The sequence below is a fragment of the Bombina bombina genome, chromosome 9 (genome assembly GCF_027579735.1).
Source record: "Bombina bombina isolate aBomBom1 chromosome 9, aBomBom1.pri, whole genome shotgun sequence".
Lineage (NCBI taxonomy): Eukaryota > Metazoa > Chordata > Amphibia > Anura > Bombinatoridae > Bombina > Bombina bombina.
Window position 1 is genome coordinate 148804402 of NC_069507.1, and position 19506 is coordinate 148823907.

General features: G+C 38.8%; 1 protein-coding gene across 1 annotated transcript in view; it reads right to left on the reverse strand.

The window, feature by feature from the left end:
- The window catches only part of LOC128640464 (gamma-aminobutyric acid receptor subunit pi-like), a 191897-nt gene that overhangs the window by 90095 nt on the left and 82296 nt on the right, over positions 1–19506 (reverse strand). Inside the window, exons 6-7 of the mRNA XM_053692943.1 lie at positions 17791–18008; positions 12732–12814 (exon numbers count right to left, since the gene is read on the reverse strand). Of these exons, the coding sequence (XP_053548918.1) occupies positions 12732–12814; positions 17791–18008 (301 nt within the window). The remainder of the gene's footprint in view (positions 1–12731; positions 12815–17790; positions 18009–19506) is intronic.

Genomic DNA, 19506 nt, shown 5'->3' on the forward strand with positions numbered 1-19506 from the left:
AATTTTAACCCTCTGGGTATGATATCTTGTTCTAGGTATCTATCCAGAAAAATTAATTCCATTTTTTGCCTTATTTCTTTGTTCATCACCTTTTCTAGATCGCCCACCCATTTAATAATGTCAACCTTATCGGTTTCCTCATCTAACTTTTGAAATTCTTTTTTTGATAATTCAGAATACAATTTATCTCTATACGAAAAAATATCCATAATAATTTAATTATAGTTGAGTTTATTTAGTCCCTGCTGCTCCTACTTCTTGGGAAGAAAAGAAATTTGGAGTAATAAAAAGTAGTTGAGAGGAGCGCTAGACTCAACCCACTTAGCCAACCTCTGTTACTACCTCCTTCCTAGGTAGTTAAAAAAATAATAAAAGATTCTGAAATGTGGTGTAGTGTAGGTGGCGCTAAAAATATACTAAGTATACCTAGCAGTGGGTTAATAAACCAACGATAATATGTTATCTTAGGACAGTTTTATATAAATCTTCATATCAGCTGATATGAAGATTTATATAAAACTGTCCTAAGATAACATAGTATCGTTGGTTATACCTAAAACAATGGGGAATAGGGGAGAAGGTAACACATCAAATTCTATATATTCTGTATGACCTGAGGAGGTTTTTACTAAAAGTGGAATTGTGTGATGTGTGATTGGACCAGTCAAAACACAAATTGAGACTGCAGTATGCTTTAACACAATAGGTATTTTATTCTTTTTTACAAGAGCACTATTAATAAAATTGCCATAGGCTCCTGAATCCAAGATAGCTTCAGTGGATAGTTTAGCTTGCTCCCACTGTAAAAACAAAGGAAGAACACAATAAGATGGATTGTTTCTGACAGGCTGAGAAGTATAAACAATATGTGACTTACTTTTCTTTGATCTTTGTAGTATAGGGCAGTCCTTTACAGTATGAGTTGGATTCGCACAATACATACACAACTGATTTGTTCTGAGACATCTCCGTTCTTCTGGTGTTAATGGTCACCTGGCTAAACCTATATCCATAGATTCTGCTGTGGTTTTGTCAGTGGTTTTTACACTTGTTGGTGATTGGATATCAATTGAATAGGGACGTGAATGTTGTTCACTTTGGTAGCTTTTGGTTTTCTGACCTTCTTTCTCTTAATCTGCCGTCTATTTGTATAGACAACTTCATGAGTGATTCTAGATTTTTTGGGAGATCTGTGTGTGCTTGTTCATCTTTGATATTTTCTGCTAAACCTAGCCTGAATCCTGGGAATCGGTGGCACACTGCTTAAAATCAGTGATGTAATCTTCGACTGCATGCTTTCCTTGTTTGAGGCTTCGCATAGTGGCTTCAGCAGTCATCTGTACATTAGTGTCAAAATAAAGTTCATCCATATTCTCTAGGAACTCATCTAGTGACCCCAGTATAGGGTTATCATGTTCGAAGAGTCTGCCCAGACCCTCGGCTCTCCCCTGAGGAAATATATCATGGTTAAAACCTTAATCCTCTCAGTACAGTAAGTTTTCAGCTTTAAGTTGAAGAGAAGTAAGCAGGCATTTTTGAACTGGCAATATAATCTCCGATCACCAGAGAAGGGTTCTGGTAATGAAACAATTGGTTCAGGAGTGGGGTCTGGTAGCTGTTGTTTTTGTGACATAGAATCTCTAATGATCTTTCTAAGTGATTGATTTTCTACTTCTAGGTCTCTTAGTCCTTGACCTAATTGATCTACTCTCTGAGAGAGATTGAATACAATTTGAGGTAGCTCTGCTGGATCCATTATGTTTTTAGGCTTAGTATTATGTTAGGAATTACTGGAGCGTGTGGATCTCAACTGCAGACTATGAGAAAATAGAAGTATTCAGTATTTAAATACTAAATATTCAGTTGATTATAAAGTTTTGGTATGTACTATCTCTTTAAATGGTAGTTTGTTTCACTGTCAATTTGAGACTACTACAGCTTTAAGCTTTTTAGTCTTAATAAATACTCAGTGAGTTTTATAGAGTAGATGAGATTAGCAACTTCACCAAATGACAAGGTTTGTATTCCAATATGAACTGAAATATTGCTTGATTGATTGAACTTGCTGTATAGAATTGTGATACTGTGTCTGTGTCATAGGATCAGCTTGACCGGCAGTAAGTTATTGTTTCTGGCTCTTACGCTACAAAATATCTGTCCACAATGATAGACAGATGGCGACAGCGATTCTACACTGTTTGACATTTGGGGGCGGAGTCACAGTGCAATATCGTAATTGCGAGCAGAGTTATAATATAACATTAGTGTTCAAAGCAATTACCTTCATAATGTCTGAGAAAGCTTTCAATATGATAAGGATTAAGTTACTGCAACATTACAGTGAGACAAAGGAGAATCCGGTTAACAGGTAAACTGCAACAGGATGTGCTTGGCGGTTGTAGTAAATATAACTTCAAATTGTGAATAATCCAAGTACGAAGAAACTGCAGTCTTTTAGATGAGATTAGGCAGGATTTGTCTTTAGTGTTGAACTCCAATATTAATGTAAGTAGCACAACAATAGCTTAGAGAAGGGGCTGTTTGTTCAGCCAGTACAACAAAATACTAAGCACCTGGGTAAAGGTGTGCAACAGATTTAAAGGTAAAATGGGAGGAGTTTGACAAAAGCACAGGACTGGATCCTGACACTAAGAGTATCTAGCTCTGTCATAAATAGTCTTTCTTTCCTGTGGTGTTTTCACGGGATCTTTAGCTTCAGTCATTTTGATCGTGGATTCCAGCCTGCTGGGCTGGGGAGGTACCTGGGACTTGTTAGTCTCACTGGGGGTAGAGTGCTCGCTTATTAGGCGAGAGGTAGCGGGATCGCTGCCGTATTTTAGGGCAGGGACTTTGGTCCTGGGAGAAGTTTCCTCTCCCCTCCAGTTGGAGTAGATAGTGTTTTTCTGTGCTCTGATGGTTTAACCTCAGTTGTCTTTAGCCTACTTTAGTAGGTTCTAGTCACATAGTTTCTGTGTTTTTTAAATCTACTTCGAGAAAGGAATTCTTGTTCCTTAGTCATGTAGGAGGTGTTTCAGATTTATTTTATGTGATCACAGTTTCTGTCCTTTTGTCATCCTCAGTTCTGGATTGGACAATTAGGAAGAGGATGGGTTTTCAAGGTACTCTACCAAGTGGGTGTTCCCAGATTTTGTTTTGATGGGGTCTTGTTGGAACATAATGTTCCCTAGCTTGGTTTGAGGTCAAAGAGGTCCTCAAGTTTTTCTAATAGATGCTCTGTCAGTTCCTTGGAACTTCAGGTGACTCATCCTCCTTCTCTGTTCGTTCTCCTTCAGCGACCTATCACTTGGATCTTATAGGAGAGAGCATTGGTTGTCTCCTACCTCCTGCGTGGCAGGATCTGGTAGTCGGTCCTAGTAGAGATTGTTTGTGGGTGTTTGAGTCCACGATTCAGGCTTGTAAGCCTATCTTTAGGAAGACTACTATAAGATAAGGCAGGTTCCGAGGTTCTTATCCTTCTTCGGGTAGGCCTTGAAAAACGGGTTTTCTGTTGGTACCCTTAAGGTTCAGCTTAATTTCTTTCGTTCTGCTGCTCTAGCGTCTGGTGGACATGCCGGATGTACAATCCTTTTATTGGGTTCTGGAACGAATCAGCCCTGTATTTGGGTCAGTGGCTCTCTTGGAGTTTTTTCCTTGTTCTTATATTTTTTCTTTAGGCTTTGTTTAAGCCTATACATGCATAGATATTAATTTATTATCTTGGAGAGTTTTGTTGTATTCTGCTCAGAGAGTGTCAGACTTCTCAGCTTGCAGTGTGGTTTTTCTTATCTCGTATTTCTGGCAGATAAGGTAATGTCATGCCAAAGTTGGTTGTCTCCCTGAAGTGTTTTCCGGCTGAGATTTTGATCAGGAATTGTTGTTCCTTCTCTCTGTCTTAATCTTTCTTCTTATTATGAAAATTTGTTGCACACTTAGATGTTGTGCAGGTCTTTAAATTTTATCTACAGACTACAGGGGACTTTCGCCAGTCTTCTATATTGTGGGTTATTTTTTTCTGGTTAGATATATAGGCCAGTAAACTTCCGCCACTTCTCTTTCACTCTGGTTGAGAGCTGTTATTAGTGGGGGTTTGAGCCTACTGGGCAACATTCTCCTGAGAGATAGGCCTTTAAGAAGGAGGCGTCTATAGATCAGGTTTGTAGACAGTGACATGGCCTCTGTTTTCTTTTTCTATTGTATAAGTTGGATGCTTTTTGCCTCAGCTGAGGTTTCTTTTGGGAGAAAGGTTCTTTAAGCAGTGGTGCCTTCTGTTTGGGCTGTCTTGTCCCTCCCTTATCATCTGTGTCCTCTAGCTTGGGTATTGCTTCCCAATAGTAATTATGATGATCCATTGACTCACCGTGTCATTAGAAAGAAAATGAAATTTATGCTTACCTAATAAATTTGTTTCTTTCTTGACACGGTGAGTCCATGGCCCACCCTGTATTTTCCGACAGTTTATTTAAACCTCAGGCACCTCCGCACCTTATATTACATGGTGGCGCTCATTACATTATAGAAACTCAAACCAACCATTTTCAGAGTTAAATTGTAGAACAAAGGGGACTAAATAAATAACAAAATTATATTGCAACATTTTTTAAATATTTTATATTATAATCTCAAAATATGTAATGCCCCTTTTAACATTGTTTTTAGGCAAATAAAATATTTTCAACCTGCATAAATGCTGCTCTTTCATATGCACAACAGCAACAAGTGCTCATCTGAAACAAATTACAAACTTGCATTATATGCCTCCTTGCCCTTGAAAAAACAACTGAAAAATACTTTTTATATTCAGAAAACACTTTGGGGCCAATTTATTAAGTCCGAGCAGACATAAGATGTAGCGTATCAAGTCCGCCGCACATCGATAAATGCATTTATCATTGTACAAGCAGTTCTTGTGAATGCCGCCCCCTGCAGATTCGCGGCCAATCAGTCGCTAGCAGTGGGTGTCAATCAGCCCGATCGTATAGGATCAGGAGGATTGATGTCCGCAAGCCTCAGAGCAGGTGGACAAGTTATGGAGCAGCGGTCTTTAGATCGCTGCTTCATAACTGCTGTTTCAGGGCATTCACACAGAGCATACAATTTTTAAAAATAAGTTTCCAAATTACTTATATTATTAAATTAGCTATGTTCCCAGGACATTCTTTGTTGAAGAGCTACCTAGGTAGATGTCTAGAGCACTACATGTCAGGAAATAGTGCTGCCATCTAGTGATCTTACACTCCTCACATTTTTGTAAATATTTTATTATATCTTTTCATGTGACAACACTGAAGAAATTACACTTTGCTACAATGTAAAGTAGTGAGTGTACAGCCTGTATAACAGTGTAAATTTGCTGTCCCCTCAAAATAACTCAACACACAGCCATTAATGTCTAAACACCCCTAAGTGGAAATGTCCAAATTGGGCCCAATAAGCCATTTTTCATCCACGGTGTCATGTGACTCATTAGTGTTACACGGTCTCAGGTGTGAATAGGGAGCAGGTGTGTTAAATTTTGTGTTATCGCTCTCACACTCTCTCTCATACTGGTCACTGGAAGTTCAACATGGCACCTCATGGCAAAGAACTCTCTGAAGATCTGAAAAAAAAAAAATTGTTGCTCTAAATAAGGATGGGCTAAGTATAAGAAGATTGCCAAGACCCTGAAACTGAGCTGCAGCATGGTGGGCAAGACCATACTGCGGTTTTACAGGACAGGATCCACACAGAACAGGCCTCTCCATGGTCGACCAAAGAAGTTGAGTGCTCGTGCTCAGCGTCATATCCAGAGGTTGTCTTTGGGAAATAGACATATGAGTGCTGCCAGCATTGCTGCAGAGGTTGAAGGGGTGGGGGTCAGCCTGTCAGTGCTCAGACCATATGCTGCACACTGCATCAAATTGGTCTGCATGGATGTCATCCCAGAAGGAAGCCTCTTCTAAAGATGATGCACAAGAAAGCCCGCAAACAGTTTGCTGAAGACAAGCAGACTAAGGACATAGATTACTGGAACCATGTCCTGTGGTCCGATGAGACCAAGATAAACTTATTTGGTTCAGATGGTGTCAAGCGTGTGTTGCGGCAACCAGGTGAGGAGTACAAAGACAAGTGTGTCTTGCCTACAGCCAAGCATGGTGGTGGGAGTGTCATGGTCTGGGCCTGCATGAGTGCTGCCGGCACTGGGGAGCTACAGTTCATTGAGAGAACCATGAATGCCGACATGTACTGTGACATACTGAAGCTGAGCAGTATTCCAACATGATGACGACCCCAAACACACCTCCAAGACGACCACTGCCTTGCTAAAGAAGCTGAGGGTAAAGGTGATGGACTGCCAAGCATGTCTCCAGACCTAAACCCTATTAAGCATCTGTGGGGCATCCTCAAACAGAAGGTGGGGGAGCGCAAGGTCTCTAACATCCACCAGCTCTGTGATATCATTATGGAGGAGTGGAAGAGGACTCCAGTGGCAACCTGTGAAGCTCTGGTGAACTCTTTAACCAAGAGGGTTAAGGCAGTACTGGAAAATAATGGTGGCCACACAAAATATTGACACTTTGGGCCCAATTTGGACATTTCCCCTTAGGGGTGTACTCACTTTTGTTGCCAACGGTTTAGACATTAATGGCTGTGTGTTGAGTTATTTTGAGGGGACAGCAAATTTATACTTTTATACAGGCTGTACACTCACAACTTTACATTGTAGCAAAGTGTAATTTCATCAGTGTTGTCACTTAAAAAACATAAATTATGCTTACCTGATTATTTTCATTTCTTCAGATTGAAAGAGTCCACAGCTGCATTCATTACTTTTGGAAAATAAGAACCTGGCCACAAGGAGGAGGCAAAGACACCCCAGCCAAAGGCTTAAATACTCCTCCCACTCCCCTCATCCCCCAGTCATTCTGCCGAGGAACAAAGAACAGTAGAAGAAATATCACGGTGAAAAGGTGCCAGAAGAACACAAATACAGACGCCCCCACATAAAAAATACGGGTGGAGAGCTGTGGACTCTTTTCATCTGAAGAAAAGAAAATTATCAGGTAAGCATAATTTGTTTTTCTTCATAAATGGAAAGAGTCCACAGCTGCATTCATTACTTTTGGGGAAAAAATACCCAAGCTATAGAGGACACTGAATGCCAAGATGGGAGGGTACAAAAGGCGGCCCATTCTGAGGGCACCAGGCCTGAAACCACTACCCAACAAAACCCTGCTTCGTCCAAAGCCGAGAATATTGAGAGGAACAAGCCCCAAGGACACTGACCCGCAGAGAGTCTGGAAGCCTAGCTAGAGACCGCAAAATCAGAGTCAACTGAGCCAACAGTCCTCCGTCGCCCAGTGGTCAGCCTCCAACCACACCCCTTAATAGCGAAGGGAGCACCAGACCAAAACTCCCAAAAATCAAAGGAGATCAAATGACACCACAAACTTCCATAAAGGAAGAGCCCTAGAATGAACCCAGCTCATAAAGACCCAAATGGGTCCAAAACAAATAAGGGGAGGCAAAGCCCAGACCAACATAACACAAGGTCTAGGACCGAGCATCCGAACAGCGATTTTTACTCTCAACGTCGAGTGAAAGCACCAAAACGACAACTGAAACCTTATCCTCAAGTCGTTAGCACTTAGAATACTGAAGTATTCAACACAAATACATGCAGGAGACCCAGACAGGGTAAACGCCCAAGTCAAGAACACGCAGCCGTCATCAGGATGACCCAGAGAGAGATTACTTTACTAAGAAGTAAAATGCGGCTAAACAAGATATCAGATTGTAAAAAACCCAAGACAGAGGGCACCCTCTAGGCAATCCCAGCTGCCAGACTGACACATAAGTCCCAAAAGGGGAGAAGTATAGAACCTCAACTAGGCCCATTGCACCCCTGAGGAACAACAATCTCAGGACCTACTCCCAGCCGGGCCAGTCCAAGCATCAGTAGGTCCGAAAACAGGGGAACATAAGAACCCCGACACCCGCTCACAAAAGAGCGGATAAAAATGGCTTCAGCCATTCCTCATTGCTCGGGAACCCCCCCAAAACTCCATAAGACAGTCAACAAGGCCGAAGACCCAGAAGAGTCTAGCAAAGGCCCGTCTCGACGCGGAGTCAGCAAGACTCCAGATAGAACAAAACAACCCAGAGAGCATGCCTCTCCCCAAAAAGGTTATACCCTCTATTCCATCCCCTGAATCTAGGAAAAGTCCTAAACCAGGCCTCCATAGGAGAACAAGCCCCCCCTAAGAAAAAGGGGGCCATTAGAGACAGAGCACCTGCCCATGAGGCACAAGGCCACAGGCTGAATAAGAGAGCACTCTCCAATGCAGATGAACCTGGAAGGAATCCCCTGAAAACTTAGCACACAGAAGGGTGAATTAGCTGCATCGGTTACCCAATAACCCTTCGCCTGTGAAACCGCAAAGCCATCAGGTTACTTCAGCAAACCATCCAAGGGAAACCATTCATTGAGCGTAGGCAAGCCAATGAGTAGTGGCACTCAGAAAATCTGGCCAATTGTGACTAGATCTACTTGCCAGACCAAATGTCATAGCCCAAATTCCTGGAACAGGAGAACCCCGAACACGCCCTAGATCCTGAATAGACTGGTAACATCCCACAACGGGATCCACAAGAGAAAACACTGAGCAAAAGCCTCAGCAACCGGAAGAACCATGGCGATGACAGGTTCAAGCCCCCAATTGTTTAAAACAAACAATATCCCGGAAAATGTAACACCCCATCTGACATAGAAAACAGACCCACAGAGCGATAATAATGTAATATCCAGGAGAACCCAGAAAACTAGAACACCTCGCAAGTCCCAACACAAGGAAGAGAACGCCCCCATGCCAAAGTCCAATGCTCCAACGGAGCTAAGGCATCTTGAACCAAGACACTAGAGCCCATAGGCGTTCGACTGCCACAAGATGTCCCTAGCAAGGTAATACCACGAGGATAAGGTCACGTGATCAAAAGCTAGTTTCCAACTCACCATACTAGACATAGGAGTACCTGAAACCAAGGATGCAGAGCATCCCCAGATCTGGGAAAAATCCTAAACAGAGTCCAAAAGAACTTTCTCGAAGGGAAATTCAGGTCCCCAAAGGAGACCCAACTCACATGGAGGAACGGAAAAAATCCAAAGGGTCTCAAAGAAGAGAGCAACCCTCTCCCGAAGGGAAACCCAGGGCCCCATAAGGAGACCTATCCCACATGGGGAAGTCCAAAGGTCCCACTGACAAGAGAACCACAGAAGGAACACATCCAACAAGACAATTCCTAGAGCCTCAGAAAGGTCAAACCACCTTAAACCAGCGGTAAGGAGGCGCTAAACCCCCAATTCTCCGACATGAGGAAGAATACTCTAGGTTCTGAGAGAATCGGAAGCAAAAGGAGTGATCCAGCGGAACGCCGCTGACCCAGTCAACCAACTTGAAGGCTCAATAAGGACTGAAACAATCCTTCCAGCCTCACAGACCCACGAGTCCTCGTTAGAATGCTTAGCTGAAACTTGTAAAATAAAAACAAGAAACACAAATAATAAAGTAAGCACTCGGCGCCTTGACCGGACCAGCCAGGCAGAACAGGCGCCACGAGACAGAAGATCTGAACCCAAGCAGGACCAGCCTGCAACAGGGCCATAACTGTCAAGCTGCCTAAATCCTCCCTCAGAGGGGAAGGGAAAAACAGACAAAACATAGGACTAACATGTCCCTTAAAAACTTCAGCAGAAGTAAACAGCGAGAATCAATCCCAGAGATAGTTCCCAAGGGAAACATATAATCAAAATAAGTCATCCTGACTGGATAAAAGAAAATATAAGGCAGCCAGTGGGCAAACGCCTAAGAAAACCAGACATACCCGCAGGATCAGCCAAATGAAACCCTGATCTTCCAACAAAAACTGGGAAGGATCTGAACAACCGACAATCAGGAGATTACGCCATCCCCACATGTCTAATGAGGTAAACCATTTGAAGCAGAATACTGTGGATTCTCGTATCTGTTAAGGATAGGATCCTCTAAAAACTCAAAAATTTGTCTGAGGAAAACACGAAGGCGCGCTATTCTGAAACGAAATGCACAACACTCAGGGACAGCTATACCCACAGGGAACTGTATAGGCCCACCAAGGCCGTGAGCCCCGGGACAAGCACAAATGCAAATAAACGTCTGGGCTTTGCAGGCGCATAATTACAAAAAATATGTGAAAGCGAAAACGAGCTGCAACCTCTGGGGGGAATAAGCCGCCCTGCAAGGAGGGATAAACAGAATCTGGGCTACCCGCATGTGTAGTAGTAGGGTGCGGTAGGGACCTCGTCTTTCGGAGGACAGAACCCCCAGAGGCGGATGGCTCAGTGGACCCTTGATTCCCCGAGCCTGAGGAACAAAGCGCTCTAATACGGCATATCGAACATAACTGATTGACCTGTGTCAATGGGGCCAATTCGCATTCTTCACAAGTCGAAGAATCTGAATCTGAAATTTGAACAGTATCAGCATCAGAATCCTCTATAGCTGGATAGAGAATATAATAATATGGACTAGAGAAAAATCTAAACGGCACCTGACACCCACAAAGGCTGGGGTACTCACCACCTCCTAGAACCAGACACTAGCAGACCCGAATTTTTCAGTCGCCACACAGTCAGGAATGCGGAAATGGAAGACCAGAACGTAAACACATCCAGTCACAAGGTGAACCGTACAGCCAAAAAAAAAGCGCGTCCAACCATAGGGTCACATCACTTCCAAAAGCCCCTATGTACTAAGCCAAAAGCCCAGTTAACACTACACATAAGCAGATTGAATCATATAACAAACATGATTAAAAAACCTGTTCAATAATCCCCCTCGGGAGATATTAACCCTTGATTCCAAGAACCAAAGGAGCCTCACTGAGGCCCTATTTATTTATACTTAATTTGTCCCGCAGGAAATAAATAAGATACAATACATTCAGATGAAGTAACATGAAACGGTCTTAACGGAATCTAAAACGTGGAACAGGAACACGGCCCTTCAAGTGTGACAAATAGTAGCAGCGCCTCCGCCATGGACTTGAGAGAAGAAAGCAGGCAGCTAAGCGAAGTTTGACAATGTCAATTGCTTGTGGAACTGTTAATGAGTCAAGATGGTTTCACAGAAAGACTCTCCCTGCATCTCCGGACTCTAACTTTCACCCATGCTCTCACTGAGAGGCTGATAGGATTACTTAAAGCTCCCGTCCCATGTCTTAGAGTACTACCCTCCATAAGATACAAAACAAACTTCTGACACTTCTCTGCCAACCTCCTGGGACGAAAGGCAAAGAATGACTGGGGGATGAGGGGAGTAGGAGGAGTATTCAAGCCTTTGGCTGGGGTGTCTTTGCCTCTTCCTGGTGGCCAGATTCTTAATTCCCAAAAGTAATGAATGCAGCTGTGGACTCTTTCCATTTATGAAGAAAAGATGTAAAAAAATATTTACAAAAATGTGAGGGGTGTACTCACTTTTGTGAGATACTGTAATCATTGTGGGGTTAAAATAGAACCTAAAGCACACTTTCAGTGGGGTAAGCTTTCAGGAAGGATGAATAATTTTGGATATAATATTTTTTTTATTTTATTCAATTTTTTTCCACAGGAACCAGTCCTATATATTTTATTTTCTATTTTTTGCTTTTAAAGACGTGCATCAATATTATATTTTTAAATAGTTTTTTACTTCTAATGTATGAAATAGACTTTTAACATACATGAATTATTACTGTTTATATGAACTTCAACCTATAAAGGACTTTGATAAAATGTTGAGCATTTATAGCTGATGTTGCAGATTTAGATAAAATTAAACTTTCATGATTCAGATAGAGCATGCAACTTTTTAATTTACACCTATTATCAATGTGTCTTCGTTCTCTTGTTCTCTTTATTTGAAAAAGCAAAAATGGAAGATTAGGAGCCAGCCCATTTTCGGTTCAGAACCTGCTTGCTGATCGATAAATTAGAAAGTTTCTTAAAATTGCATGCCCTATCTAAATCATGAAAGTTTAATTTTGACTAGACTATCCCTTTAAATTAATAAACATAAAAAGATTTCTAGTAACACAGTATTAACTCTCCTTTTAGATTATAATCAATTTGGGGTTTCACTCTTCTTTAAAATCTGAAACCATCAAGTTTGGAAGAGAAGAGTTATATCAATACATATATTTAAAAGAAAACTATTATATATTAACAATGTAGGAAAATTTGTGCTGATTTTTTTATGAGAAGAAAACAGAATGAAACATAAAGTCTGCATTAAATGGGTGAGGAAATTTCTCTATATATCAGAGAGACTTAAACTTTTTTTAATAGAGGGATGGTCACTTATTGCCAGGGCTTGACTGGGAATAAAAAAGCAGCCCTGGAAAATACGGAGACCAGCCCTATTTTATTAATTGGGATTAAAGGGATACTCCTTCCCCCAATATTTTTGTTCATAATTATATTATATTATTTTGTAATATAAAAAGTGCCAGATTGTTGTTATATAGGCACCCTACAACCCAATTTCATCTATCAATCACCCCTTTAAATTGTAGCTTTCTATCCCCAGCTGCTGCAGCCCACCGGGAAATCTCCTGGTATCCCGATAGGCCGATCCAGCCTTGCTAATTGCAGAACTGACCGTATACTTCTTGAATATATGAAATGGTATGTTTAAACAAAAACATTTTATCCGTATTTGAAAGAAATACATATTTCTTACAGCTTTCAAGTTGTAAAGTGCACGTCTGTTTGTCCATCGGATACTTTGTCAAATCCATGCTGCATGCAACCGTTGTAGTTATCCTACAAAAAAAAGACACTTTTAATACACTTTCTTTTCTATCTTCAGTTATTCATTAATTACATTTTGTTACAAAATATCATGCACAGTTATTTTAATGTGTAATTAAAGGAAAATTAAATCCAATTTTTTTTTTCATGATTCAGTTACAGAATACAATTTTAAAAAGAAGTTTCCAATTTACTTCTATAATCAAATTTGCTTCATTCTTTGTTGAAGAGATATCTAGATAGGTAGTGTGCACGTCTGGAGCACTACATTATAGGAAATATTGCTGCCATCTAGTGCTCTTGCTAAGGTATAAAATTGCTGCTATATAGTGCCGCAGACACATGCACACTCCTGATCTTACCTTTCTGCTTTTCATCAAAGGATAACATGTAAACAAAGACAATTTGATAAAAGAAGTAAATTTGAAAGTTGTTTAAAATTGTATGCTCTATCTGAACCATGAAAGAAGAAAAAATGGGGTTTATGCTCCTTTAACAATTATTAAGATTACCATAAATACACTGTTTTTTTAATCTAATAAGACATTTACAAATTGATATACATTGTCACAACTAAAAAAAAAAAAAAACATGACCATGATCTATTAATAGAAATAAAGTTGTGTTTTTATGAATTACATTTTGGGAAGATACACAAGATAATATACTTATAAATCACCAAAGCAAACATCCAATGTAGTGTGCAGCATTACTGCCAAAATAAAAAAACTAATTTCAAACACTAAAGTTTAGCTTCAAATACAATGTCCACATTCTATTATTCTATATATCCTTTATTTAACTCTTTAAAATAAGGAATGAAAGATATAATTACACTTTCATGGTTCAGATAGAGCAAGAGACTTTTAAATTGGCATATACAGGGTCCAATTAGTGCAATGATACATCGTATTATGTCCACTCACACTATGATAAATCTACCCCATATTTTCATTTACATCATTCTCTTGGTATCCTTAGTTAGAGAGCACAGCTTTATAGGCTCAGAAGTAGCAATGCACTACTGGGTGCTAGCTGGTGATTGTAGTTACACACATATGTTTATTGTCATTAGCTTACTAATTTTGTTTAGCTAACTCCCAGTAGAATTGCTGCTCTGGGGCAATAACACATTAAAACATTTTCTTTTTGCATGCTTATGTGCCTTTATATCAATGATTTTGCTTTATATGGGATGGTTCTAATTGCACTAGGTTTTTCCAAATAAATATTTGGATCTGCTTCTTTCTTTTTGTTCCTTGTATTATTAGCTCCATGGTTTCTATTAATATATTTTTTTCACTAACCCCATCACATTTTAAAATACTATGGGCTAGATTACAAGTGGAGCGTTAATTTATTGTGCGCCCATATACAGGCAAATTCGCTGTTTACAGGTGCCAAATAAATAAACAACCATTACAAGTGTCTGGTTATTGCTCATTGTAGCAATTACTGCTCAGAGAATTAACCAGAGGTCAGACCTCTGGTTAATTTTCAAATCAACCCTCAATTGCCCCCAATAATAAAGTAGCATTTTTTTAAATGCAAAAAAGCAGTCATGAGGGGTTAGTTAGCGGATGTGGGGTGTTAGACTTATCCCCTTTGCTGCGCTAGTTCTCATGCCATGACTTACGGCACGAGAATGAGGCTCCCATTGCAGCCTATGGAAGCTCACGTTAGCTTTGCGCTGGACTTAAAATATTAGTGCACAATTGCGTGTTACCAGCGCACAACTGCATATTACAAGAGGGGCACAAATATCTCTCTCACGTAAGCACAATTTTGCGCTCCGCTCGTAATCTAGCCCTATGTAGTCATTTGTAGAATGTAAAAAAAATTACCTTGAACATTATTCTCTACCAAAGTATTTGTATTCAATTTGTGTGAACCATAACATTATTCTAATGCACTGGTTTTCAAACCAGTCCTCAGGCCAGGTTTTCAGGATTACCTTGGATGAGAGCAGGTAAAATAACTAGGTTTACTAATAAGCTGATTACTTCACCTGTGCTCCAGTTCAGATATCCTCAAAATGTGGCCTGTTAGGGAGGTCTGAGGACAGGTTTGAAAACCAGTGTTCTGAAGTGAATTATTGTTAGTATTCTATAGTGTTCCAATGTTTTTGAATGACTAAAATGGCACCACAATGCTTCAAAAAAATCTTCCACTCTTTCAACACACCCATATTAATGAATTAAAATAATGAGATTTGAACACTTTTATATTATCTTATTGATTTATAAAATAGTTTTTAGCTAATAATCTTTACTCAATGTTGCTGCCACCATATTATGCTTCAATAAAGTTCCAACTTTTTTTTATTTTAATAAACATGTAAAGTGATCAGAAGCATTTCCATGTCTCTGATATATCATTTATGGCTTAACTCTCAGCTAAAACTGCTGACAGCTAAAAACTTGATTCTTGAGGAAGTTAATTGTGTTTAAATGTGGGGTATCTTGGATGTTAACTCCTTATAGACCAGGGTTAGTTTGAATGTTAAGTGATTTATAAATGCCTGGAATATGCATAAGGCATTCCTAAAATTTAATTATGTATACACTTCAGCAACAAGGTAAGAAAATGGGACTTGAGAGACCTTCTAGTTCTTAACCACAATAAAAATATGTTTGTAATATAAAGCTATGGTTGTTTTGCGAGTGCTCAGAACAGAAAGCAAAAACAAGCTTTAATTTCCAACAAGTGTCCAAAGACAGTCAGCCTGCAATAATAACAGAAGCGTTTGTACTGAAAGCAAAGAATACAGCTTTAATATGAACTTATGATTTAACTTCTTGATTAATTATTTGTGTGTGAAATCATAAACACTTTTTTTCCCTTACATTTGGTAAAACTAGGATTTGTGTTCTCATTTTCCATGCACTACCAAGTATTATATTTGTGTTATTTTTCTAAAAATAACAGGTTTTCTACTGGTTTATGGCTAGATTACAAGAGGCTGGCAAACATTTTTGTGCTATTACAAGTCGAGCGAAATCGCAATTGCTAGTGCAATCTTGATGTACGCTAGAATCCTTACCACGATCTCAGAGCTGTGGTTAACTGTTTTCCGAAATAAAAAAGTTGCACAAAACACATCAAAAATACATTACAAAGTACACTTACACTCAAAATAACAATGTGTAATAAAAATTATTCCAAAAATAAATAAATATTGTATTAAAAAGCTATAAGGGTTCAAAGATATGAGATCTCGGGTATTAGAAAAAAAGCCAGGCAAAGGGCTTTAACATTGAGATACATATATATATACATGTCTAAACATGCATGTGCGTGTGTGTATATATATATATATATATGTGTGTGTGTGTGCGTGTGTAAATATGTATTAATGTTTTTACAGCATATGTGGAAATATGTATTAATGTATCTATATGTGTATATATGTATTTACAGACATGTGTACACATATAAAAACATTAATATATGTACACATATATATAGACATATATATAACTGCATTGGAACATTTTCCCGTTAAGTAGATAAAAACATGTAAAAGCATATTTATGTAATATTCATATTTAATAAACTTTTTAATTATGTATTTACTGTAAATATTTCACATTCCAATGTTCTACACATAGTAGAATATGGTTAATGTATTTATAAATAGATAATTCTATAACTCTTTCTCTTTCTCTCTCTCTCTCTCTCTCTCTCTCTCTCTCTCTCTCTCTCTCTCTCTCTCTCTCTCTCTCTCTCTCTCTCTGTCTCTCTCTCTCTCTCTCTCCCTTCTCTTCTCTCCTCTCTCCTCTTTCTCTAATAGAACATATTTTTAAATATTCATAATTTCTTGTCGGATTAGCGCTATTGGGAATATGTCATGGTGTTTGCAAAAGAGAGTGGGTGTTAGAGGTTTTTTTCAACTTTTGACTTAAAGCAAAATTTGGGTTACCGTTGGAGAAAAAAAACTTTACTTTTAACTTGTAATATGACCACAACCCAGCTAGCTCAAAAATGAAAAAATGAAAATATTTCACAAATAATTGTAGAATTCTGTAAAAATAAGTTAAAGGACCAGTAAACACAGTAGATTTGCATAATCAACAAATGCAAGATAACAAGACAATACAATAGCATTTACTCTGAATTTCAAATGAGTAGTAGAGTTTTTCCTAACAAATTTCAAAGTTATGTATATTTCCACTCCCCCTGTACCATGTGATAGCAATCAGCCAATCACAAATGCATATACGTATAGTCTGTGAATTCTTGCACATGCTCAGTAGGAGCTGGTGACTCAAAAACTGTAAATATAAAAGACTGTGCACATTTTTTTTAATAGAAGTACATTGGAAAGTTGTTTAAAATTACTTATATTATTATATTATATTATTATTTATATAGCTACACACACACATGCTTAAAGGGATATTAAACACCAAATACATGCTAGACAGATTGAAGCATTGGAAAAAAAAGTTAGTCTAAGAATAGCATGTAGATGTATTTTTTTAAAGTTTCATTAGTTGTTTAGCGACAATATAAGTGAAAAGTTTTAGTGTCTATAAAACAATGGGAGCTGCCATGTTGTAACTTAGGTTAACTCTGCTTTGGCCAATTAGGGGCAGTTATAAATAGGTCACTAGAGTGTGCAGCCAATGGTTGTGTGGAATATAACAGTGTTCTGTACTTCCATTTTTAAAAGATAAGAACAAAAAGCTCACAATTTCAGAATGGAGTTACAGGAAAAAGGGACAAAATAAATAATTAAAATATATTGCAGAGTTTTTTATATATATAATATATATAATTTATCATATTATATTACCATCTCAAAGTGTTTAATGTCACTTTAATTGTTGTGCAACATTTTAAACTCCTGCCAGTACTTACAACCATTAAAGTGGTATTTTTTTAGAGCCTTACACTTCAGGATCAATAATGATGTAGATATTTATTTTTACAGTTTTTGTTTTTATTTTTTTATTTACTTACTGACATTGACATTTATACCTTACCTTAATGCATATAACACTGTTCCATTCGGGTAAATTCTTATTAGTCGATTTTCAACAGTGATATCATGAAGAAAGGATTTTTTTGAATCCACTATAAAGGTGTCTGGTACCCAAAGCAACTCTACAAGCCGACCATCTAAACTTAAACTCTTGTTGCCTTCAAAGCAAAGTCGTTCATCTGTCCATCGTTGTCTTAAAAATATTGTAGCTGTGTAATCCTATGTAACAAAAATATCATGTAAATATCATAAAATGTATCCAATATTATCAATGATCCAGAATTGAAATACTTTATAGAGTAGGCAGTTTATTTAACTTGTACAGGCCCATTTATCAAGCTCCGTACGGAGCTTGAAGGGCCATGTTTCTGGTGAGTCTTCAGACTCGCCAGAAACAGAACTTATGAAGCAGCGGTCTAAAGACCGCTGCTCCATAACCCTGTCCGCCTGCTCTGAGCAGGCTGATAGGAATCGCCTGAAATCAACCCGATCAAGTGCGATCGGGTTGATTGACACCTCCCTGCTGGTGGCCGATTGGCCGCAAGTCAGCAGGGGGCGGCGTTGCACCAGCAGCTCTTGTGAGCTGCTGGTGCAATGTTAAATGCGGAGAGCGTATTGCTCTCCGCATTTAGCGAGGTCTTGCGGACCTGATCCGCAGTGTCGGATCAGGTCCGCAAGCCCTTTGATAAATTGGGGCCGTAGAGTGGAGATTGAAAAGAAATAAAACTAAAGATTATTTTATTTTCATTTATTTTTTTCTACCTTCAACTACTCCAAGACTATACCTAACTAGAGCCTTTGCAGGGGTTAAAGGGACAGTCTAGTCAAAATTAAACTTTCATGATTCAGATGGGGCATGCAATTTTAAACAACTTTTCTATTTACTTTTATCATCAAATTTGCTTTGTTCCCTTGGTGGTATGTTTGAAAAGCTAAACCTAGGTAGCCTCAAACTGATTTCTAAAACCATTGAAAACTGCCTCTTAGCTCAGAGCATTTTGAAAGTTTTTCACAGTTAGACAGTACGAGTTCATGTGTGTCATATAGATAACATTGTGCTCACTCCCATGGAGCTATTTAGAAGCCTGCACTGATTGGTTAAACTGCATGTCTGTCAAAAGCACTGAGATAAGGGGACAGTCTGCAGAGGCTTATATACAAGGTAATCACAGAGGTAATATGTGTATTAATATAACAGCGTTGGTAATTCAAACCTGGGGAATGGGTAATAAAGGGATTATCTATTTTTTTTAAACAATAAAAATTCTGGAGTAGACTGTCCCTTTAAATACATATGATATATAAGCAGTAGCGCCAAAATAAAATGCTATAACTTATTACAGCATATTCTTTTTGCACTTTAAGTCCTTTAAATATTGGTGTTTTCAATGTAAGTCTTTCTGGAATCAGTATTAACGGCATAATGCTGAAGGGCAAGCTTGGCTATTGGCTAAGAGGTGGATACGTAACTGCATTGAAAAAACTGAGCTGTGCCGTGGGCAGCTGGAGGAGCTTAGGTTAGCACTGAAGCTGCAGTGAAATAAAGGTACGTATTCATCATTTTTTTTTTAAACTGATAACCGAAGGTTAAGTTTATTTTTAGTGATGGTAAATCCTAGTGTTTTTGAAACGCTAGAATTTAACATCACTTTAAAAAGCAATATTTGAATGATTACATTAAAATCTTAGCCATTAGCAGAAAAAATATATTAGCCAA